At 31.6% G+C, this 25,590-nt stretch overlaps 1 protein-coding gene and 1 long non-coding RNA gene across 11 annotated transcripts in view; one reads left to right on the forward strand and one right to left on the reverse strand.

Annotated features, from left to right (window-relative positions):
* Positions 1-25,590, forward strand: part of LOC145297577 (uncharacterized) — a 114,143-nt gene that overhangs the window by 59,055 nt on the left and 29,498 nt on the right. The gene's annotated exons all lie outside the window — the stretch shown is intronic.
* LOC145297575 (uncharacterized) overlaps positions 18,202-25,590 on the reverse strand; it is a 362,397-nt gene continuing 355,008 nt past the window's right edge. For all 10 annotated transcript variants that reach the window (XM_080143592.1, XM_080143600.1, XM_080143597.1 and 7 more), the window contains 4 exons: positions 25,006-25,092; positions 24,355-24,514; positions 23,279-23,392; positions 18,202-19,861 (listed from right to left, as the gene is read on the reverse strand). In XM_080143592.1, the coding sequence (XP_079999718.1) occupies positions 19,734-19,861; positions 23,279-23,392; positions 24,355-24,514; positions 25,006-25,092 (489 nt within the window). In that variant the 3' untranslated portion in view covers positions 18,202-19,733. The remainder of the gene's footprint in view (positions 19,862-23,278; positions 23,393-24,354; positions 24,515-25,005; positions 25,093-25,590) is intronic.

Genomic DNA, 25,590 nt, shown 5'->3' on the forward strand with positions numbered 1-25,590 from the left:
CTAGACTGACAGTCTGATTCAGTTGTAAAACAAAATAAAATGAAAATAAAAGAAGTTGAATCTAGATGATGATGCTCACGATGCTAAGTGTACATAAGTGTTAGATCAGATTTGCTAAAAAAAAGCATCAATCTTTTTTTTTATTTTTTTTTTTTTCAGCATTTTTTTTTTTTTATTTCAGCATTTTTTTTTTTTATTTCAGCATTTTTTATTTTTATTTCAGCATTTTTTATTTTTATTTCAGCATTTTTTTTTTTTATTTCAGCATTTTTTTTTTTTTTTCAGCATTTTTTTTTTTTTTCAGCATTTTTTTTTTTTTTTCAGCATCTTTTTTTATTTTTTTAGTATCATATTTTTTTTATATTTTTTTTCAGAAGCATCTTTTTTTTTTATTTCAGCATCATCTTTTTTATTATTTCAGCATATTTTTTATTTTTTTATTTCAGCATTTTTTTTTTTTTTTCAGCATCTTTTTTTATTTCAGCATATTTTTTATTTTTTTTATTTCAGCATTTTTTTTTTCAGCATCTTTTTTTATTTCAGCATATTTTTTATTTTTTTTAGTATCATATTTTTTTATATTTTTTTTTCAGCAGCATCTTTTTTATTTCAGCATCATCTTTTTTATTATTTCAGCATATTTTTTATTTTTTTTATTTCAGCATTTTTTTTTTTTTTTCAGCATCTTTTTTTATTTCAGCATATTTTTTATTTTTTAGTATCATATTTTTTTTATATTTTTTTTCAGCAGCATCTTTTTTTTATTATTTCAGCATCATCTTTTTTATTATTTCAGCATATTTTTTATTTTTTTTCAGCATCATATATTTTTCAGCATCTTTTTTTTCAGCATCATATTTTTTTTTATTTCAGCATATTTTTTATTTTTTTTTTTTTTCAGCATATTTTTATTTTTTTTAGTATCATATTTTTTTTATATTTTTTTTCAGCAGCATCTTCAGTTCAACATTTATTTAACGCGCTGACATCAGTTGATGACTTTCATAGTAACCATCTTTGACCAGATCTTTCTTTCTCTCAAACCCATCCTTATCACTAGAGTTAGGACAACAGCATATTCTTTTTATTGTTTTGACTCTCGAGTGTGTATCCTTTGATATCTTATATGCTTTTATAGAGTGATGTGGTTTTTAGTTGATTGACTGTGTCTGTATCAGATATATACCCGAGTCAAAACAATAAGAATATTCTGTTGTCATAGCCCTACTTATCACTTCTTTCAGTGTTTTCCCTTGCCTTTCTTTCCCAACTGACTCTTCTACCTTGATTGAATGCTGTCTTCCAAGTGGTCTATTGTGTCTGGTTTATCAGCATAGACATGGTACTTTACATATCCCCAAAGAATATAATCTAATGGAGTTAAATTGCTCAAACCGAGTGGCCAGTTGACAGGTGCATTTTAGGAAATTATTCGTTTATCAAATGTAAATAAAATAAATTTTCAAATGCTGCTTGAGTGTCAGTCTCTTCATGATGAATTGCCAAACCAAGTTGAACTCAAAATAACCGACAGTTGCCAAATTTGCAATTAAAGACAGTAGAGTTGTCAATTTAAAGTTTGAAAAAAATTTTTTTTTTTTTTTTTTTTTTTTTTTTAAATAAAAACACCCTGTACAATAATCTACTTAATATTATTAATTGAAATGTTTAAATTTATTTGAAGACAAAATCAAAGTAAAAATAATTATGCGTCAGGTGATGTTCGAACTTACAAACTTTGTCACCTAAGTATGATGAGCTGACCCATGTGTGTGTGAGGGGGGGGAGGGGTATGAAATTATGATGTTTGACAGACTTTCTTCTTTTTCTCTTTCTTTCTCACTTTCTAATTCTCGTTCTTTTGCTCGTGCTCTCTCTCAATCATTATCTCAAAAATTCAGAAACAGAAAAATGTTTTGTTTCGTTTGGCTGTTTGTGTAACAAAGTGTGTACACACGTACGGCAGCAGTAATCAACATATGCAAAGGTCCGAGCCATATGTGAGGTGGCGTCACAATGAGGAAGAGAAGGAAAGAAAAAGATTATAAAAAATAAAAATGCGACCCTGAGAAAGAGACGTGTTACACATGTGGGCGGCCAAGAGTAACAGGGAAAGATGCGTCCTAAACATGGCCGGACAAAGAGTACCACGTGAGGTCACATTTGTAATCTGCTACCTAGTACCTCCTTTCTTCTTCTGATAAAAAACATAAGTATCTCGTACCCCTAATGTAATCCCCCTATTGAATGAATCATTAAATTCATATACACTAGCATATCTCTTTATACTGTCATTGTTTTTATTTTTCCTTATATATATCTCCTTTGTGTGTGTTTATGTGTACAACTCTCCTACAGCTCAAACCACTGATCATGACCAAACCTGGCTCCAGCCTAAAGATGGTGCACACCATTTTTCAAGGTTAAGGTTAAGGTCAAGGCCATAGCCCATGTATATATACACCACTGAACTGATGATGACCAAACCTAATATGATGAGGGTCTCCGACCTAGGGATGGTGCACACTATTTTTCAAGGTTACGGTCAAATACTAAGGTCAGAACTTTACTGTATGCTCATGTACCACGCAAAGTGGGGTATCTTTGCTAGTACACATATATATATAATATAAGGAAATAAAACTGTATAAATTACTTTTATCTTCTGATACCTTAAGGAAAATAATCTGGTTGCATTAACTGGAAAATCTATTATTTTCACAAAGACAGACATGTATTTGATTTTGTTTTTCTCTTGGCGCTTCCTTCTCAGAGTCTATAGTGGTATTCTTCAATCGAGAAACGTGATAGCGATGTGTACGGATGAGGTGAAAAAAACCTGCACACATGATGGTGCCACACCCAAGACTTTTTACATCTTAACGGTCTTTTGATCTGGCATCAATGAACAGACGGGCATAATATTGGCAAAGCTAGGGATAAGTTTTATCCTAGACTAGCTTTACTTATCTAGCGTTACCGGGAAGTCTTTCGTATTTTATATTTGCTTCACTATTTTCAGGCTATTAAACGTAGGAATGTGAAATTTGGTAGCAATAATTTTTGATCTATACAGATTGTCCTAGGGGATATTTTCTTTTCCTTTTTTTTTTTTTTTTTTTTATAAAGCAAAAATACCAAGTGTGTGTGTATATATATATATATATATATATATATTAGACTGTTTGGTCCATTGACCAAAAATGAGTGCTTTCTGCTAAATTGATGGTTGAATATGGTTAATTTTGTGCACATTCTTGCATTAAATACTAATCCTTATTAATCACTAACTTTGCATTGAATGGATACCATAATACTTGGTTTGTTGCACCTGATAACAAAGGTCCATACAAAATTTCAATCAGATTGGCCCAGTAGTTTCTGAGAAAGCTTGTAGAGTAGATATGGTATTGTGGTGACTAAAACCTATTGATCCCTGAGTACCGAATGGATACCACAATACTTAGTTCACTACTTAGTTAGCCAGATTGGCTCAGTAGTTTCTGAGAAAAATGAAATGAACAAAGATATGTGTGTGTGCACAATCTTTATTCTCCCCGTTGCCTGTTTGTTTTGTCAATTTTTTTTTATAAAAAAAGCTTAATTTAAGAAAATCATTTTAACTATACATTGTTGACTTCGTTCCACTGATTGTTTCAAACATAAAGTTATTTAACTATGCTTGTGTGTATTTCCTTCTTTTCGAGAATATTTGTGTTGAGAAAAGCGTTTTTCTCATGCAGTTTTCATATATTGCCATGGAAGCATACGGACATGGCTACGGAAAAGAAACCTAAATAGAGAAACTGAATCTCTAATAACAGCTGCATAAGATAACGTGATTATGACCAACCACATCAAAGCAAAGAACAAGAAAACAGCAAATGCAGACTTAGTAGATAAAGAGACAAAATGGTAAACCACATCATAAGTGAATGCAGCAAACTAGAATACAAGAATAGACACAATCACGTGAGGAAGGCAGTGCACTTGAAATTATGCAAATAACTACATCTTGAAAACCCAGACAAATGGTACAAACACAAGCCGGCAGCTGTACTTGAAAACTGAAGTCACAAAATTTATGGGGCGTAGACATACAAACAGATAAACCTATCCAAGTAGGAAGACCAGACAATTTTCTTTTCCTTATTTCACATAACAAGGTCTGGTTTTGCTATATAAGGATCAGGTCTACTGTCAAGTTCCATTTTCCTTGCCATCTTTAATTGTTTAACTGTATCTTTAAATGACTTTTTATTTTGCATGTTGTTCCAGTTCTATGAAAGTTCATCTTCTTAATCTTCACTTTTTTTTTTTTTACACATGAAGGTCACCACTTATTCCCGAGTGGCTTCTGAGTCTTGATAAGAGTTATTTTGTGTACATTAATCAATGGGATAGTGTTGCAGTATTCATTAGTATTGGAGATTTGATAAAGTATCGTTACTTAGGGAGGCGGTTCATCAGGAATTTGTTTATGTTGGACTTGAAGACCTCCATGTTGAAGTCAGGAGGGAAACAGGCAAGCAGTAGTGAGTTCCACAGGCGTGCAGTTCTAAGAAAGAAGCTTTGTTCATGGAATCTACGTTTTGATTTAGGCACAGATAAAGAGTGGGGAAAATTGGTATTTTTTTTGTTCACAACACTTCGCCAGGGGTAGATATCTTTTTCTCTGTTCTGAATTCTTTATCACACTGACTACAAAATATATTCTTTGTCTTTGATTACTCATCCAAAAAGATATATATACATACTAGCTGTACCCTGCCACGTGTTGCTGTGGCTCAAATTGGCGCAATGGATAAAGTTCCAAAATGAGAAAAAGCATGTTTCTTATAGGTTTAAATTTCCATTTTGCATGGGTACACAGTTTTTGTTGTTCCATTTTCTTAGCTGATATAGAGATTTTCCGGTTTGGTGACTCTTGAATATGTAACATAAATTGTCCATGTGAAAAAACAGTCAGTGTGTAACTGTAAGGCCCACAATTGTAAAGATTGTTCCCTGCGCTTTGTTGATGGTTATTGCAAATGACAATAAAATTGGAAAGTGCAATTTGCTAAAGTGTAATGATGTATCCAGTGGAATCATAGGAATGCATGGAATGAAGACATATTCATCTGTGAAAGGTCCTGTTAAGATTGTTGTTTCTATGATATTGTTTGTTAATTTTTTTTTTTACTGCAAGCTATGTGCCATTGCAAAGCTTGGATTGGTTTATATTTCACAACATGATAATTAGTACACCAAATTTCAGTTGCAATACATGCGGTGGCATCCCTGGCAAATATAACTGTTGGATAATTAACCACTTTATCTGCTTTCACAACAGTGTCGATGGATTTGTATTTGACGACCTCACTTGGAATTTTACATTGAATAATAGCGTTAAGTTCATGGGCATCTTTGTATTGACCTGCAAGAATAGCTCATTCACTCAGTCAAATGGAATTCTTATAATTTGAATATCTGCAAAAACCTTTTAAACTAACTATTCTTTTGATGAAATAAACAGAAGTTAAAAGTCAAAGAATTTTGCCCTTAACTGATCAGCTGGCACTTTTTCGTACCCAATTTCCCACAAGTGATGCAAAAGTTTTTGTGCAGATCGAACAGTCTGCAACTGTACATGCATATTTTGAGTTAAGTTTAATGTCTTGACATGGAACAAAAAAGTAGAGTATTTGAGGCAAGCATTTATTTCATCTGCTGGTGTTGATTGAAGAATAACAGGTAACATTTGTCTGAAATCTCCTGCAAGCAATATTACTGCATTCCCAAATGGTCTGACATTGCCACGCAAATCTTGCAAGGATCGACCAAGAGCCTCAAGTGATTTTTTGTGTACCATTGTGCATTCATCCTAAACAATAAGTTTGCATTTCTGCAATATTTTTCCCCATATTGGATGTTTTGGAGATGTCGAACATGAGATTTTTGAAAAATTGAATGTTTTAAAGCAGAATAAATAATTCTTCTACTTGGCAGCAAGGTCGCAGGTATTCTTCATGCAGCAAGGGCTAAGGCTATGTCATTTTGTTACCAAATGGCTGCCAAAATCAATTTAATTAGAAAGGTTTTACCAGTTACTTCTGGTGCTGTTCAAGGTAGCAGTAATTTCCAAATAACTTCTATTCTCACAGTCAGTAAATTAGGTGACTAGAATAGGATTTATCCATGTTTTGACAATGCCTTATTCACTGTAATTAATTTAGGAGACTAAAATAGGATGAGGGATTAGAGATGGACAGATAGAGAGGAAGATATATAGATAGAAAAGAGACAGTGAGAGGAAAATAGAGAAAGAGAAGGAGATAGAAAGATAAAGGGATTGATAGATAAACAGAGAGAGAGTGGGAGAGTTTGAGACAGAGGAAAGGAGATAGAGGGAGTTAGAGAGAGAAAGGGGCTCAAAGAGAGATGGAGAGGGTGATATAGAGAGAAAGATAGATTGAGAGAGGGAAAGGGAGAGATGGATAGAGAGAGATATTGAGAGAGGGGGAGAGAAACAGAAGATGAACTACACTTCACCGTTTTTTTCCTCGTTCAGTAGAGAAGAAATCTTTCGAGACTGAGGCAATTTTAATGTTTTGTTATTATCCAGAGTACCCCTTTTTTTTTGGGGGGGGGGGCTAGATTTTCCTCGCATTAGAAACCGACCGGGTTATCTGTACTTTCACTTAACAAATTAATAAAAGAAAAACATATTGTAAAATTTGAATTTAACAGGAAAATACTATTTTAAAAAATAGCACGATAACATAAGTGCATAAGTGCCACTTTAGGTACTCCTTGGGCGTTGAGTTCCATGGCGACCAGCATAATTATTTAATGGTCGCTCCCTGAGCCCCCCCCCCCAGTCAAAGCTAATGCATGCTCACGTAACATTTTTTTTATTTACTGACGTTGGCTTAGTAACTAAATGATTTATTGATAATTTCGTAACCCTTAAACGCATGCCGGAAGATTTAAATTGGTTCATTATTGTTGTAATGAAAAAAAAAAAAAAGTTTCATTCAACACAAAACCAAAAACACATTAATGATAAATGATTTATTATTCTATTCATTGAAATTTACTAATTTTTAAATAAAAAAGTAAAAAAAAAAAGTTAATAAAAAAATAGTTGCTTATGTGCGCATAAAAAACTTTTTCTTTTTTTTTTTTTTTTTTTTTAGATTAGGTCCCCCTTATAATCACCCCCCCCCAACCTCCTCATCTTAAGAACAGCTTCCGGAATAAACACCACTTATTAAGAATGGCTTTCGAGGTTTATGGAAGGACGTTTTTTTTTAACATGGGGGGGTAGGGTTTTTATAATACGTTGAGGCATGTCGTAAAAATGAAATAGTTTAGAAAAAGTTAAAACAAACTTTTTTATGTAAACAATGCCGTGAAAAGAAACTAAACAATTAAAACGTAATGTTTCATGAGTGAAAAACCTTAACATAAATAAAATTAAAAAATTGGTAAGTACATAAATGAGTTTAAATTTTTAAAATATGGGATTTTTTTCTTTTTTTTTTTGTGCTAATGCAGAGAGTGATCCGCGCTATTTTGTTTAAATCGTTTTCCACGTATAATTAAAGTTTATGATATGTTTTTATTCAATTGTAAGGTTAAAGTACAGAATAGGTACAAAACACCTTCCCTTCCCCATGTTAAGAATGGCTTTTTAAATAATAACATTATTATTTCAGCACGGATCACTCTCTGCATGAGTTTTTTTTTTTTTCTTTTTTTTACTTATCGAGTTAACAGAAAATGAAATCTTTCGTCAATTCGTGGCTGTGAAATGAATCGAACCGGAAATTTAGTTTTATCAACAGAACAGATTCGCAGTAACGGTTTAAAAAATATATTTATTTTATTTAATATTTTAATAATTCGCGAGGTAAATTTATTTTAATAACATAAAAACATACCTCGACTCTAAAAATGGGTTGTCTGAAAATTTCAAATAAATTGGTAACGTAGAAATATGGTTTTATTCGTTTAGAACGAACCAACTTTACATTTTTATATATATAGATATACACACACGCACAGAAATTTATATTTCCCATTACCTCATAAAACAAAATGTAACTGCCAAAGAAAACAAGAATGTCCACTTGACAATAACTGTGTACATAAAGATGTTATTTACTCTTGTAGCGGATATACCCTTTAACTCACCTCTATTAAAAAAAAAAACTTGGAGATACCCTGTAATTCATCTCCTTGAATCCTTTGCATTTTTCAACCCAGACACTACCAAACTCCTCACATCCAACTAATTTCCTACATATCCAAAATTCTGTTCTCTACCAATCGATAATCAATGAACCCCCCCACAACCAGACTTAGTGCCACCAATAATCTGAGTAATAACATAACCCAGCCAGAAGACCAGCAAGAAACAAATAATATTCTCCACATCGATGACCCAGTTATGTCCCCTATTTCTGACCACATTCATAACAAACCTGGCGCTCGTAATACTACTACCAATAACAATAGATCAGCTCCTAAAACTTACTTATATTGGTTTTACTTCCACTTTGTTAAACTTTAGAATATCTAACCACATTTCTCCCTTCAATAATACTAATACTAATTAGCAAACGTAAACTGGAAAGCAAGAATTTCTCTATTAAATGGGATATTATTAAAATATCTAAATCCTACACTTCAGGCTTCAAATCATGCCAACTATGTCTATCCGAAGCAGTTCATATAATAACTACCCCCACCCCATCCCCGGGAAAAATCTAATACCAAAAATGAACTAATTTTCCAATGTAAACATAAGGCCAAATATAAATATAACAATTTTCAGATCACTTAACCAGCACAGCCTGCTCGATCACCTAGCCTCCCACTGTAGTGAACCCTCATCTTAATTTGTAAATTTTCTTTATATATTCCATTCTCCTAGCCGGTGTGCTACGACAAATCCCTTGTATATTTAGCCACCTCCTTCTCCAACCATCATTACTCCTAACATTCCGGCTCCCTGCAATATCGTCTACTTGGTATATGGCTGGATTTGAAATCCTTATATTACTGCCGCTATTACATTCAATAAGAATCATTTGCGCTAAATCTTTTCAATCCAATATCTCCATAAGATATCCCCACACACTAGGAATATACTCCGACACACAAATTTATCATTGGGTCGATAATAATATTTCTAATAGCATCCCTGTTTATTACATAAAATTCTTCATTACTTATTTTATGATTATTTATTAATTATTGCAGGTGCCTTCTTAATCGCTATTATGATTTTATTGCGTTATTATTTCTTTATCACTATTATTTTTTATCATTATTATCTATATTTTTTATCACCATTATTAGTCCTCATGCGAAAGAGCAGGACACAATGTTTTAAATAATAGAATAACAAAGACTTTTGCTGGCGAGGACTACTATTGACTGTAACCAGATACAATTATACAGTTTTGAAATTTTCATCTCTATTTTTCTCATTATGTACTGAATATTTGTTAATGAAACCTATATGAAATATGTTCTTTATTAAATTTTAAAGAATTTCTATTCTGAAAGAAGTTTTAAAAAATTTAATCTAAAAAAAGTTATTTTAAAATTTTTGTTAAAAAAAATAAGATTTTCTCATTATTCAGACCTGTATTACAAAGAGAGGGTTGCAAAAAATGAGTTGTGGTGTAAGGAGAAATACAAACAGAAACAGGGAGAATATTCAGACCTGTAATAATACAAAGAGGGGGTTGCAAAAATGAGTTGTGGTGTGAAGAGAAATACAAACTGAAATAGAGAGAAGGAGAGTTTTAAAATATAATCTTAAAAAGATAAGATACAAGTTAGAAAAGCATTTCATCCAAGGCATGAAAATTGTTAAACAAAATGTTTTTACTATAGGCTTTAAAAATAAAGGTACAAAATTCAATTTGAAATTTATTTATCTTCAAAGTGCACTTTTATAAATTTTACAAAGTAAGATATAAAAATTTAATTTAAATTGAATCAAAAAAAAATACCTTGGATTTATTTTATGTAATGTACATTTTGTTGCAATTTAAAAACATTATCTTTCATCTAGCAATTAATGATATAGATATAAAATTTTCAATGATTTTTTTTTTTTTTTAAGTGCAACAGAATGTACATTACATAAAATAAATCCAAGGTAATTTTTTGATTCAATTCAAATTAAATTTTTATACCTTTGTAAAATTTATAAAAGTGCCCTTTGAAGATAAATAAATTTCAAATTGAATCTTGTACCTTTATTTTTAAAGCCTATAGTAAAAACATTTTGTTTAACAATTTTCATGCCTTGGATGAAATGCTTTTCTAACTTGTTATACTTATAACTAGCATCTTTCTTACCACTGTTTTTAATTTTTTTTACTTCTATTTTCCATTTGTGTATCTTTATAAGAATTATTTTAATATTACTATTATAACTACTATGAGTTCTACCTTTTATTATTACTACCATAATTATTATCTTGAACATCACTAGTACTACTATTTTTATAACCAAAAATATCATAAGCCTATTAGTTTAATTATATGGTAAATTTCTTAATTATAATCCTAATCTCTCTATATATAAGTGAACGTGTCTGTGTGTGTGTACATTTCCCTACGCAATAAGTCTGTCAATTTTAAGTCTACAGACTCGAAATTTGATATACAGGGTACTGAGATTTGGGAAAATCTTTGTAATCCGTTTTCGGCCAGAAATTTGGCTATTAAGGAGTCAAAGTTCAACGATTTGACCTTTAAGAACTCTACCAAACTCCTCTGCCAATTTTGGGTCTAAACACTTGAAATTTTAGATATAGGTTCCTTGGATATGGATCTAACTTAATAACTTGATTTGAGCTCCAAACAATAAATGTTAAGGGGTCATAATAGGGGTTAAAGTTAAAAAAAATTTGACCTCTGCCGTCTCTACCAAATTACTCAGACAATTTCTGGTCTAAACATTTGAAATTTTACATAAAGGGTATTCAGAGATAGGGCAAGCGTTTTAATCGGTTTGGGTCGAAAATTTTTAGTTACCAATATATAAATGTATGTATGTTTGCATGGCTGCCTAAAACTTTCGACAGAGGCGACGGATTTTTACAAGATTAGTATTATTTTAAAGTTAGACCTTTCAGACGACAAATATCGAAAAATTGGCTAAAATCATTAATATCTTGACCTTCAACTGGGCATTTTTCTACGCAGGGGCGGGGGGGGGTCACTTTTTTTCGACAATATTTTCCAAAGTCATCCTCTCCTTTCAATTGTCTAGCTTGGATTTCAACCTACGTCACTTCTGGTTTGGTGGTGGTCATAACAACAAAGATGTCAGGTTTTTTCCCCATTCTTTTCCTCCTTTGCGGTACAGGTTCGAGCCTACCTTCCTACTACCACTTTTTTTTTTTTTTTGCTCAACATACACCTCCAAACACCCGGGCAATGCTGGGCTGAAATGCTAGTATTTTCTATAATCCTAATTTTTTATCCATCGATATCTTTTGGTATATCTCTATCACCAATATATATTTTATGGTTTTCTATATTTTTCCCTATATTTTCATAACTATGCTTTTATTTTTTTTCATTATTGTTTGCACAGATCCTGAGTTTCCCGGTGTGCAATACATCCAATGTTTTTCTGACGCATCCAACATGGGATCATCAGAACCAAGCTCATCTTTAAGCTCACATCATATCATTGCTCTCCATGCAATGCATGTCCTCAAACCTCATTGGTCAGGTTTCATTTTCATACATCACACTGCATATGCATGCCTGATAGACTCTTTCTTTGATCAACAGTGGTAATGTTCTGCTGATTATTAAAGGCCAAATTCTGAAATTACTACAGCCACTTCTAATTCTTGCAATCACATTAGTATCTGTTCTACTTTGTTGCATTAATGTTCACAATTACAGCACATCAACCATTCTGGGAGGGGGAGGGGGTTATAAAAACGAAATCCAACATACCTTTTATATCCTACTCCATGCCACTTGGTCATGTCCTTCAGTGGTTTGTGTCCTGCTGTTCATTGCATCTGGAACAAAATCTCAAAGCACAGCAACAAATACAAATCTCATTTCTTTACGAACAAATGAGTTTTATTCAATCACCATGATTTCCACATCGGTCATGTCATTGTTTCTCATCTTTAGAAGGAGGGTGGGGGAGTTTCAATTTCGCTATGGTTTTAGTCGACATTTATTTCTATCTCGTTACCTCCATGAGAAGTCTGCTGATCCATATTCAGAGACAAATTTTTTCTGATCTGCTCTCTCTGACCCCTGCTAACTTGTATGAATCTTCCCTCAAAATCGGGTTCCACAAATAGTTCTGTGATGATTCACATCACATGTCAACAATTGTTCTGCCTGTTTGATCCATCTCTCCTAATTTTGTTATGAAACTTTTTTTTTTTTTTTTTTTAAATAAGCAAATAACCTGCCTATGCTAATAACTTCTAATCTAAAAAAAACAAAAAACAATGAGCTCAAATTCTTACTTCTATATATTGCACTAGCCACAACTACCAGTATGCCAGGCCAATTATACAACAATTTTATGCTCCAATGTCACAAAACTTCTTAAACCTCAATAACTTCACCATCCAAATATACTTTTGCCATGTTTGATTTCTCATAGACTTGTTGAATATGAACCGGTTTCCCGTTCTCCAATATATCAGCAATTCCACTGCACATCTTGTATACAAGTACCACCAAAAATTTAATTGCACTCAACTCGTCTTTTCACAAATTTTTTTTTTTTGCCTTTTGGGAGATTTCCAACACTACAACCACCAATCATCAAGTTGGTCTTGGTAACGTTTACTCTCGGATCTCTACTTTCTATTGCATTTAGCTCCAAGTTTTTAACTTGAGTTTCACAAGCAAATATTAAAACATCAGCAAACCACATCTCTTCATGCAAAATGCCTTGGACAATGCATTAAAGCAATGGACTCGATACAGAACCCTCATGTATATCTACTTTAACATTAACAGCACGTTTAGTAACAGCTTTAATTCTAACATAACTGAGCTTTTCTATGTAGTACTTTCATAACTAGGGCCATTACAATTATGGCGAACCATCCATTGGCGGCAGTTTCCATGAATGGCGGCATCCGATCAGCAACAGCATTGGAGCACTCAGTTTCAGTCATGGTGAAGAATCTGTATATTTGTTTGTAGTCGGGGTCACCCATTTGTAGGTGTAGTGAAGGTTTTCAAGAGCTTAGCTCGGCCTACAAAACTTAATACACTTATCTTCCTCGTTAATAATTGCTTTCTTTTTTTTTTATGCTAACAGATGGCAGTTCTTTTATTTCTTTGTATGGCGGCTTCAAATAACCAAAAGTTTTTAGACCAATCAGAAAAAAGGTTAATTATTATTTTTTTTCTCTAAAGCTTATCACCTACACATAGATACATTTTTATTCCCAGTTCACATTTAATAAAAACATCAGAAATATGACACCACAACAGAATATTCTTTTGGTTTGACGCTCAAGTATATATCCAACACAGACAACTGAGAACCACATCACTCTATTTGAAAGCATATAAGATATCAACGGATACACACTCGAGAGTCAAAACAAAAGAATATGCTGTTGTCTTAGCCCTATTCATAACTTTCACCAATTATTCATTCACCCCTAGATAATCCTTAACACTGTCTCGATCAACAAAAGCAAAATACAGGTTGTTTTTATTAAGGTACTTTGCTTATATTTGTATTGGTATAAATACAGCACCACTTATATTTTTGCCGAAGCATAAAACTAAACTGCATTTCACTTATCTTCAATTTTCAGGACTTGATCTGCTTAAAGCTGCTAGAATTACTTCTATCAAGTACTTCGTCTTTACTCTTGTAACAATTCACAATTGTACTAAGTTCCAAGTCTAACTTCCTTATAATCTCATGATCATTTCAATGCCCGTTTCATTTTCAGCCATTAACATTTCTGCAACAATGCCTGAAGGTTTTGCAACCTTACCCGTTTTCATCTTACAGTTTCCGGTACAATTTTTTCTCAACAGGATTGGATATTGCTCCCACAAATTATTTGAGTCTCTTCCGGCAGCTGCTGTATCCCATCCTATCTTGCAGCTGGTTGGCCAGAAAAAGTGAGGCTGGCTTTGCATAAACAAAGTTCACTTTAAACAAACCTTCAGTGTATATTATCTATAGGATGATCAGACGGTTTTCATTGTTCCAATGGTAAAATTCACATGTCTCTTCCTTATTATAAACTAGCAGGACCCATTAACCAGCATTGCCCGATTAAAGCCTGACCCCCTACCCTTCCCTCATAAAAATTAAACTATGGTGGTTGTTGGTGGCCACTACCATCCCTGGATAATTTCGGACACTCGCAGCTGCTGCTGAAATGAAATAATCTGGCTTCCACTGGCGAGTATTGATAGTTTGGGTCGATAACATGCAGGTACTGTTTGAATTTTAAAAAAACAATTAAGGGAATGCGTAAATCAGTATGAAAATAAAATTACAAAAAATGGTCCAGTAGAATAATAATGGAAAGTAAAAACAGAAATTTCTCACTGAATATGGACAGTCTAGAGTGATTGAAATCAATGGTAGCAGTCCTAGCTATTTCCGTTTTTTGTTCAAGTTTTCCTCTTTTAAAATCTTCCAATAGTATTAAATTAAATTCCAGTTTATGTCCTCTTTTTTTAATGTGAAAAAAAAAAAATACTATTTTTTTTTTTTCACTTCTTTGAGTAATGTCAACCACTTTCGGCATAAACACCCCTCCCCATGTTAAGAACGGCTTTCAGAGTAGATACCCCATTTTTTTGGGGGGGGGGGGGGATAAAAAGTATTTGCCTCAAATTTAACTGTGATATTCATTGTCAACATACCCACCTACCCACAACTGCTATAAAAACAAAAAGATTGAAGAGTTTCAGGAGAGAAATAGATTTGTTTATGGTGTGCACATACAAACTTGGCGGCCAGTGAATTACAGTGCATAATACAGGTCTTTATATCTTGAAAACTACTTGTCTCAGCAAAACGTAAATGAGATTTTCTTAATCAGCAGAGTCGAAAACCTATAAGAATCATTAAAAAAAAAAAAAAAAACTTTTGAGGTGGACCTAATGTACAAATTTACTCCCCTCTCATAAAACAAAACAAAACAAAACAAACAAAAAAAGTTAACATGTGTACAGTCTCGATAATCAGTCCGGAAAAGAAAATTAATTAAAATACTCCACAGAAAGCAAAATTGTTAGAAGCACAAGTATGAAACAAATAAGTGTTTCTATAGCAAATTAAATTTACGTTAAAACTGAAGTCTATATAATCGGTGAAAAAAAAAAAAAAAAAAAAAAAAAAAAGTAAATCAAATTATCCACAGGAATAGTAAAAGCAAAGAAAAAGAAAAACAAATATAGCGTTCTGTAATGGTCGATAAACACTGACAAATAAATATTGCTACCTATAATTTTTTTTTTTTTTTTTTAGGGGGGAGGGAAGTGGCATGTACATATTTTGTGCATGTTTACAATCCCAAACCATTGCTGTGTTTACATTTTTTGAGTGTTCCGGACGTGCAAGAAGTTATGCATATATTTTTTTAATTGTGCATGTATGGTCCAGTAATTAAGGGTACCAGTATTTAATTGTCTGTTTAGGGGTGGTTTATATGTGTGCATTTGTTTAGCACTATTGTCTCTTGTAATAAACGATGCCATATTGTAAACTTTTGAAGTGCTTGCTTATGTAGAAAATATTTTCATTCTGGAATATAATTGTCAGGTCTCAGCCAATCAGAATGGGTGAAATATGCCAAGGGAGCCGTTATTATTTATGAATCTGAAAGATTATGTTATGTCTATGAGCTAGTTACAATCAGTGAAATCACAATATCTGCAAAAAGTGTAGATTTCCCACCGGTGTTGATGATGGTGGTGAGAGGACTAAATACTTACAAGGGAAAAATAGAAACTTTTTCCTCTGAAAATGTTGCGATGGTGATGGTGTTGTTCCTAGTATGCAATGTAGCATTTTATTATAACTACCTAACGTGTCTGAAATAGTGTTCGAAAGTTACATAAGATAGTAGCTAATGGCCTACACATATTGAATTTGTGTGTCATCTGTTGTTGCAAACCTATGATGCTTTGGTCCAATCATTTGATTGTATAAGAGATTATAGCAATTTTTATTTAAAATTATGTTAGCCCCTTACATCAAGCAGCTTAATGTCTTGTCTGGAGAGATTTCCATTTAAAAAGAAAAAAAGTGTCTTATAATAAAAATAAATATCAGTTAAATATTCTTCAAGCCAATAAAAGAATACCATTTTTTAAATGTATTTATTTCAAATGTTTAGTCAATAGGCCAACAATTTTAATTTGGAACAATTCATTTTAAAATGGATAAAGTCAGAATTGTTTATCTTAATTACATTAGATTAATCACCAATCATCATCTTTGCTGATCAGACAATCTCATATTTTCTTTAAATGAATATGAAAGGTGATTAGGGTTGGTACGAACAAGAGATGGTTTACCATATTATTATAAAAGCAAAAATCAGTAAACTTTTGTTGAGCGGAGGCAAATCAGCTTCGAAACGTTTCAGTGAAGAGCCATGATATTAAATATGAAGCAAAAAGCTTTTCTCAGACTGAAATTGATTTGTCAAAAAAGCTTCTTTTTTTTAGTTTTGAAGGTTTAAATAAAAAAAATAAGGAATTTCAAATTTTCTTTAAATAATATTAGCAAATTATCCACTGAGGTACTTATTTCTGCATATGTGATAAAATCAACACATCATACAGATCTAGTAAACAATACCCTTTTCTCTTCTCTACAACATTTCCCCACGAGAAACGTTGCGAGCATGTCTCTTCTCTATTATTTTCATGGCAAGTATTCAAGTGAGCTCCAATCTATGGTCTCACCATGCCAATCTTTCACAAAAACACTTGTCTTACCAAAATCACTATCAATAAATTCCCCCGCTATCAGTGCCTAAACCTAAATGTGGATTCTATGAACAAAGCTTTTTTCCTAGAACTGTTCACTTGTGGAACTCTGTTCCGTTGGTCTGCTTTCCAGCTGACTAAAATACTGGCATCTTCAGTCCAACAAAAACAAGGTCTTATTGGACCATCCTCTTAAATAATCAAATACCAAATTTCAACTACTAACACTTATGATATAGTTCCAATTACTACTGTACACACATTAATCCTTATCCTTGAGTGGCATGCGGGCTTTGATATGTGGTGACCCCTTTGTATAAAATAAAAATAACAAATGACTTTGGTTAATCAATTGTTACGGTTGATTTTGCATTCAGGCAACCTCTGCCTGTCCTTTAAGCAATCTCTTATTTTTATTGGAATTTAGGTAATATTTAGCAAATTTTTCTTGTCTATATAAAATTCTGCTTATTAATCCATACGTTACGCTTTGAAAAAGACCGAATACAATTTTTAAAAGCCAAACTGCTTAAAAAAAAAAGGGCCAAATTCACAAAATTTGGTTTTAAAAAGGCCAATCTGGCAACCGTAGACAAGAATATAAAAATGACCGCCCCCCCCCCTTTATCTAGCTTTGTTTTCAAATATCACTATAATAATATATGATCATTGTGATATTGGTGTGAGAAAGGAACTTGTAATTTCGATGTGTAGCGGTTATTCACTGAAAAAAGAAGTCAGCAAAATATCACATCAAAAAGGGAACATTTGAAAGAAACAGGGAAAAAATAATGTTGCAGAGACATTTTGTCTCACTCAAAAATGAAATAAAATATAAAACATTTAATTTTCAAAACACAATGGATCTAAAGAATAAGTTTTATTGGTAGTTTCAACTGATTAACATGTACAAAAAAAAAATACAAAGAAAAAAATTGTTGGCGCAAAAGTCAGATCAAAAGTAGTTTTTTTGTTTTGTTTTAACATTTTGGAAAAGTTTGTTCAAGTTTTAGTACGAAATTCTGGTAAGAATCACTTATTCATAAAAATTTTTTTTTTTTTAAATAAAAAAAAAAAAAATGCAATCTTGCCTTTTCTTACAATATTTGATAAATTATAATGAAAAAAAAAATCCTTTTATAATATTGCCATGTAATTTATTAGCTATATAAACTACAGAGCAAAAAAAATGAGGTAGAGTTTTCTATGATGTGGGTATTAAAAAAAAAAAAAAAAAAAAAAGACAATGGTATGCTGGAGGGTTATCAAACTTGTTGCTATTGGATACCATGTTCTAATGATAAAAATGAAAATAGGATAAAAGTACAGAATAGTTGACATCTGAAAATTCAAACCAAAAAATATACATCAACACATAATTTATATCAAATGCATTAAAATGAAATTTTCTATCTAACTTGCCAAGTTTTAATGTTAATCAAAAAACTATTTAATGCTTTTTCTTCTATAAAATTGATCTTCTCAAAAATTGATGCAACATGTCTACAGCTATTAACAGCCATTAAATGTTGATTGTCGAAAAAATAGATTTTATAGAAAAAGATTAATAAAATGTTATAGACATTAAAATTAGGCAGTTTAGGTAGAGAATTCTATTCTAATGAGTTTCATATATATTATGTATTGTTTTTTTTTTTTTTTTTTGAGGGGGGCTGGTTACAAATTATTAAGCGTTACTATTGTGTACTTTTACCGAAATTAGATATATATAAAAAGTTATTAATAACAAAATGCTCAAGAAAGGTTTTTAATATAATATAATCACACTTCCAGCATCATCTTTTTATAGTTGAAATCACCCCCACCCCCCACTCGACAAAAAACCTTGTTTAAACAAAAGTAGATGTGTACTCTCCGTATTATGAGAAGACATTTTGGAGTGGTTAACTGAATTGTTCAGCGAATGTTGATCAAGGAAATGGACGAATATTAAAAAAAAATTTTTTTTTTAATTTATTTATTCTCAGTTTTTTTTTTTTTTTTTCAGTTTCTTTGTCTCTTTCACAAAAGAGCAATAGACTGTCACATTCTTTTTGTTGTTTGATATAAAATTTTATTTTTTTGGTGATTTCTTTGATTAATAATTACAGGATTTTTTTTTTTGGATAAACTCGTCAATAAATATTTGTTATTAAAAGAAAGTTAGTTGTAAATTTTTTTTTTACACCCCTTTCTACTTTGCAATGCCCTCTTGAGTAGCAATTATACATACACATGTAGTATTTAGTTGGTAGATAAGAACTTAAGTAATGCACAAAAAATTAGGGGTCAGCAGACGGTAGCAATAACAGCAACAACTACAACAGCAGCAGCAATTCATGTGAGGGGTGGGGGTACTTGGTATTCATGGGCGGTAAGAAAAAGTCTGAACACATACATAAAGTACACACACACATATATATACACATACACGCACGCATACACACATACACACCCATGGATTTAGGCAAGAAGAAACAGCCTCATTTTGAAACTGACCAATGATTGGAGATCTTAAATTTGAAATAGCCAATTATTTTCCTTTGTTTTAAATTCGTCCATTATTATCCTCCAAGAATTTTACTTTCTCTCCGTTTTGTAAAAACAAAAAAAAAAGTTCTATTTGGTTGTCGAAGAAGCAAAACAAGAGGCGGAATGTTTAAATTACATTTCAATTCCAGTATTGTTTTTTTTTTTGAGAAAGTTGGCTATATCATAATGTAAGATGATGACGAGGAAGAACGTTGGCGTCACCTGCGAGAGGTGGAGGACATGCCACTCATGGAATCTTGACTGGCCAGAAGGCTTTTTTCTCCAAGAAGTTGCTTGGAACCAAACACAAATGGTAGGGAGGGACTACTTCGTGAGCGACGGATATCTAAAAAAAAAAAAAAAAAAAAAAGGAAATAAATTAAAACAATAATTTATAAGAGGTTAATGTACTTTGCTTGCATTAAAAGAAAAAATTACATATATATTGTATTAATGAAAAGTGAAACTGTATTGCTTGTTCCAGCATTAACTGTGTTAATTTGCTTCAGTTTTTGTCAATTCATTACATTTCTGCATTGTAAGCCCTTTACAGTCATGCAATAAATAATTTTTTTAATCATAAAAGCCACACATGACAGAAGTTAGCGTGCAACTGACGCACAGACATAAACAAACCCTTCATTCACTTGTTGAACCATGCATAGAAGACCAGTTGGGCTGACAAACCATAAGAATAAAACATTTTTCCTCAGGCGTTTTTTTTTTTTTTTGGAAGTGTGACTTCAAAATACAATTTGGCAATAAAAGGTTAAACTCAAAAGAAATTAAAAACAAAATAAACATCAATCTCAAAATAACTCAAACCATGAAAATATAACCTGCATTTTCTTTACCAATTCGTATTTCACAGGTAAAAAGCATCACACTTCCAAATAATTGCATTTTCTAACTATAGAAGATATTTTCTTTTATGATATTTTATTCCTTATACTATAAAGTTATTTTAATGACATTTTTTAACCTAACTTTATAAACCAATTGAATTTTTTTTCTTGCTGCTAATAGAGAAATACAATTTTGGTAAAAGTTGGACTTTTTTCCAGAATTTTCCCTATATTAAAGGAAAATCTGCATGATGTATGTATCTGTGACCAAACGAAAATATTTTCCAGAAATCACATGAATTGATAAATTATGTTTCATTTTTTAAACAAGAAAATCAAATTTTATGAGTCACCAAGGAATGATCGTCTTTGTCCACCATCTTGAAAACAATGAATTTCCTTAAAGTTTTGTTGCTCAATAGATATCCCCATCCTCCTCCCCAGTATTTTCTTTCATTACATATAAATTATTTTTCTTTGGTTTTTCTTCTTTTTTTTTTCTTTTTTTTTTTTTTTTTACAGGTAATAATGCCTTTTGTGTCATTTAATACCAAAACAATACTTGATATTAACGATTCAGTATATTTTGAATTTGTAAATTGAACAAAAGTTGATAATTGTTTCATACTAGGGCTTGAACCAATTTTGTAAAGTCAAAATGGTTTTCATAGGATGATCATGAAAACTGATATGAATTTGCACAAACCGATTTTATGTTTGCCGTTTTTGAAAGGAATATCGTTGCAACTGCAGTCAGTCAGCCTTTAGCCGAGTTTTGTCTGTTTCACTGGAACAGATCGCAACATAAATTTCCTATCTTGGTTTGCACTGTTGTCGTACAAGCATTTTTCTGTTATGGTAATTTGTGTTTTATATATAAACATTTTATATACATTGATTCCTCTACCATAATCAAAGGGGTTCGTGTTCAGAATTCCTTCTACATTAAAAAATGAAATTAAAAAGAAAAATCTGTAGGATGTACATACCCATGGCAAAACAAAAATATCTTCCAAAAACCACCTAAATTGGAAGTAGTTTTATTTTTGTAAAAATCAGTTTTAAGCGATTAATGGAAATTCGTACAAATTACAACAACTCTCTTATGCATGAATTATTTTTGATTTATCTTCCCTTTATTTTTGGAGATATTTTTTTCAAAATGGCGGACATTGCAGTCACTCCTTGGATACTCATAAAAAATTTTTTTATTTAAAAATAAAACTACTTGATCAATTTACATGATTTTTGGAACATAATATTTTGGTTTTGTCACAAGTATGTACATCATGCAGATTTTTCTGGAGAATTCTGGACAAGAGTGGTGAAATGTAGCTAACAAAAGCAGTGTAAAACATTTTCAATATCAATTGTATTTTCTCTAGATGTGAACACTTTGAAGATTGTAAATAAAGGGGACAAACATTTTTGATATAAATCTACAAAAACTGAAATTACAGTTTTTGTTTAAAAAAAAAAATTAATATTTATAGAATAGATTTTATTTAATCTAAATAACTTACTGTTTTTGCTGTTAGAATATTTTTTTGCTAAACTTACTTATCTCCCTTTCTGCCACTATAATGGCTGACGTATTGTTTTAGACCATAGTGATAGACTATTTTTTACTAAAACATAATTGTCCTACTTTATGAAATTTCGTAATTTTTGGATATAATCACTATTTTCAACATGACAAATAAGTAGTGTTTTTGCTTAGAACCACATATTTAAAAAAAATTTGATCTGTCGATTCCATCTTAATAAGCACCGATGGTTGTACCTATAAAGAAATGATACTAGATGACAATATCCTGGACATAATAAACTTTTTCTGCTGGCTAGGAGACTAGCCTAGGTGTCCGGCGTTGCCCAGGTGTTAGGAGGTGTGTGTTGAGCAAAAAAAAAAAGTGGTAATAGGCAGGCAGGCTCAAACCCATGACACGAAGGCGGAAAAGAAAGTGAAAGAAAACCCCTACTCCATGACACGACTGGAAGTTCGGAACGTGGAGATTAGTAAAGTCATTCCAACCAATATGATGACTTGCAAAAATGGCAACGCAAAAATAAAAACAAAAAAACGACTCTCCATTGTTTTTTGATAACATTGCAAGCTGTTCCTCTCTACATCCGCTCCTCTCTCGTCCAACTACAGTGCAATGAGAGATCCATGATTAGATGGATTTGTAATGTGAAATCTAACCGAACCAAAAACATCAGGTGAAAAGATTGGCTGAATGCACTACACTTACTCAGCATGGACGTTATCCTAATGATGAATTGATTACATTGGTATGTGGAATATTTATTCTTAGATAAATTGTTTCAGAAGAATATTCATCCTTTTGGGTAAATTGTTCCGGAAGCAAGTAATTAGATAAGAAAGCACAGAGTGAAATTTGGAAGCAGCTGACTCACTGAACCCTGATAAATGGAGGGTGAGCTCGCATAATATCAGAAAATGTTTGATCCCTGAACAGGGGAAAAGTGACAATTAATGGATAGAAGAAATTTATTCAAGTGGTGTACACATATTAAACTTTTGACTTCATGATGTCGGCTGGGTTTCAATTTTCCACTCAGAAAAAGAAAAAAGTAATTTTTGAATCGTAATCCTATATTTTAGTTAATTGAATGTTACAGACAACTTATACAGATATGCACATTAACTGTAATTCTAAAGTCTGGATTAGCTTCAGCTCAAACTGTCAAGATAAACGATTTATGTCTATGTATTGGAATTTCAATGCAAAAAAAAAAAAAAAAGTTTATTATTGTGGCTGTCTCTAACTTTAAAAATTTTGTTAGTCACAAAAAAAAGTTTAATGCAATTTTACATTTCAGCGAAAGAGAGATTAATGTAATGAAGAACTTTCAGAAACAACCACTAAAATTTACAACCATCCAGAGTTACCTACCCTTTAGTGGATAACGTCTTCCTTTATGATTATCTCGGCTGATATGTTCCTCTTTTCTTTGACTGGAAGGATGACCTGGACTTGGGCTTCTAGCACGATGATGAAAAGATGGCACTGTCATGGAAAATAAAAGTTACAACCATTGAACCAGTGTGTATGTATATAATATATATATATATATATTAGTGATGGGACAATTAAAAAAGTTTTCCCGATTCCGATACAAGCATAGATTCCAGTTTTTTTAAAATTTCATTTAATTAAAGATTCAATGCTGTTTAAAAATGTTCTAATAACTGTACCCCCCTTCACTGTGCAATATCTGCATATATTATGCAAAACATAATATACTTGAAAGGGGAGCGTCTATTACAAGAGTAGATCTTTCTAATGTTTTTCTTGTAATTGATTGAAAATTGTGAAATAAAATGTTTTTTTAAACAAATATCAATAATGCCATTTGAATCATAAATTATTAAAAGTAATCGACGATTGGTATGCAAAATAATAAAACAGTTTATGAACAGAATAGTTAACACAGTCCGTCTCATGTCACGAATGAGTTTCTACATAATGTTATTCAGAAAACCATTCTTAGCATTGTGCTGGGTCTCTTAACTATTCTCTCCCTTCACTATGGAAGAATGTTCATGCTTTTTCTCAATTATAAAAATTTTGTTGGTTATTAGATTGATTTGCGTTATAGTAAAAAAAAAATAAAACAAAAATAAAAATTAAGTAAAATAATAATAATAATGGCAAATAGATTAACACGTTTAGCTAAATTACTTCCCCAAAATAAGATTCTGTTTTTCTTCTTTTTTTTTTTGGTGATTACATGGCGGAAAGAAAAAAAAATAACTTATAATTTTGAGTAAGAAAGCAGTTTCGCACATAAATTTAACGTACGCTCAAAAATCGAAACAAAACAAGAACATAGCATTTTTGTTCAATTGTTGACATCCTACCACCGTTTGTTTGATTTTCGATTTAGAGCAGTTATCAAGGGTCCTTGTGAAGGGCTTATGGACAGCCATTATTTTTTAATTTAACGATTTTTAAGAGGGAACACTTACCCCTGCGAACTGGTTGCTGGCGCCTCTGGAGGGAGTTCTGATCTAATTTTGATTCACCAATGGCCTTTTCTAATTTAGATTTGAGGCCAATATTCTCTTCTTGGAGAGCACTATACAGTTTCTTACAGTGCAAATACTGCGTCATCACTTGTTTGTGTTCCTGTAATAAAAACAAATGTTCAACTAAAAAAAAAATTAATTTAAATCAAAATCATTTTAATATAATGAAAGAAAAACAAAACAGTTTAACAAATTAATCACAAAGGTGTTATCTATTATATTAAGGAAAGTCATGTGATAATTTGTATTAGTTTCCATCTCTAATGTCTATGTGGTTTGTTTTATATCACAGCCAAATGTCATTTCTATCAAAACTTTCCTTTCTTTCTGTGGTCCCAACATCAAACGAAATTTCCATAAGGAATTTCTCATCCATCAAATACCTAATCATGAACTACAGGATAGTCATCTTCAAAACTAATGTCCATAAATATTCGTCAAAAACTATCTTCATAAATCATCAAACTTTGTTTATTCCATTCATCATTTTCAATACGCTCATAACATTCATTATGCAGCTATCAATGATATTATGATACCAATATTTAAGATTGATTCAAACGTTAAAGGCAAACCAAAACATCTGTTCACCTCTGTGATTCTTTGTATGTTTACTTCTCCAGATGTAACTTGGGATTTGAGTTTTTGAATATCTGAGTCTTTCATTCGATTCAAAATCTGTAAGAGAAGAAACATTTTTTTAAATCAAAAATGATACATTTACACCAATGAAAACATATTGCAAACTCAATATAAAGAAAAAAATACCCCCCCCCAAAAAAAAAAAACAAATCAGAAGCAAAAAAGAAATTTATACATTAAAGTAGATAGCAAATTACAAATATATATTCAAACTATTCAGTAAATTACGAAAAAGCAAAAAAAGAAAAAAAATTTCTTCCGGACTGAAAGATATTTCTATTTTCAACTTATAAAAAAACAAAAACAAACAAAAAAAAAAACATTCTAAGAGTGAACTTTAGATTTTTAAAGAGGAATACCCTTGAAATGTTAAATGTTGCACATATTATTGATGAAAATTAGTGCAACAAATAGATGATAAATTGAAAGTCATTGCAGTATTGTATTTTGTTTACCTTTACCTCATCTAATTGTCTTCCAACTCACATTTTTTAGCTAGTTATATTAAAACTGAACCTCCCACAATACTATTAA

The sequence above is a fragment of the Euprymna scolopes genome, chromosome 18 (assembly GCF_053919585.1).
Source record: "Euprymna scolopes isolate OS-2025 chromosome 18, ASM5391958v1, whole genome shotgun sequence".
In the NCBI taxonomy this organism is placed as follows: domain Eukaryota; kingdom Metazoa; phylum Mollusca; class Cephalopoda; order Sepiida; family Sepiolidae; genus Euprymna; species Euprymna scolopes.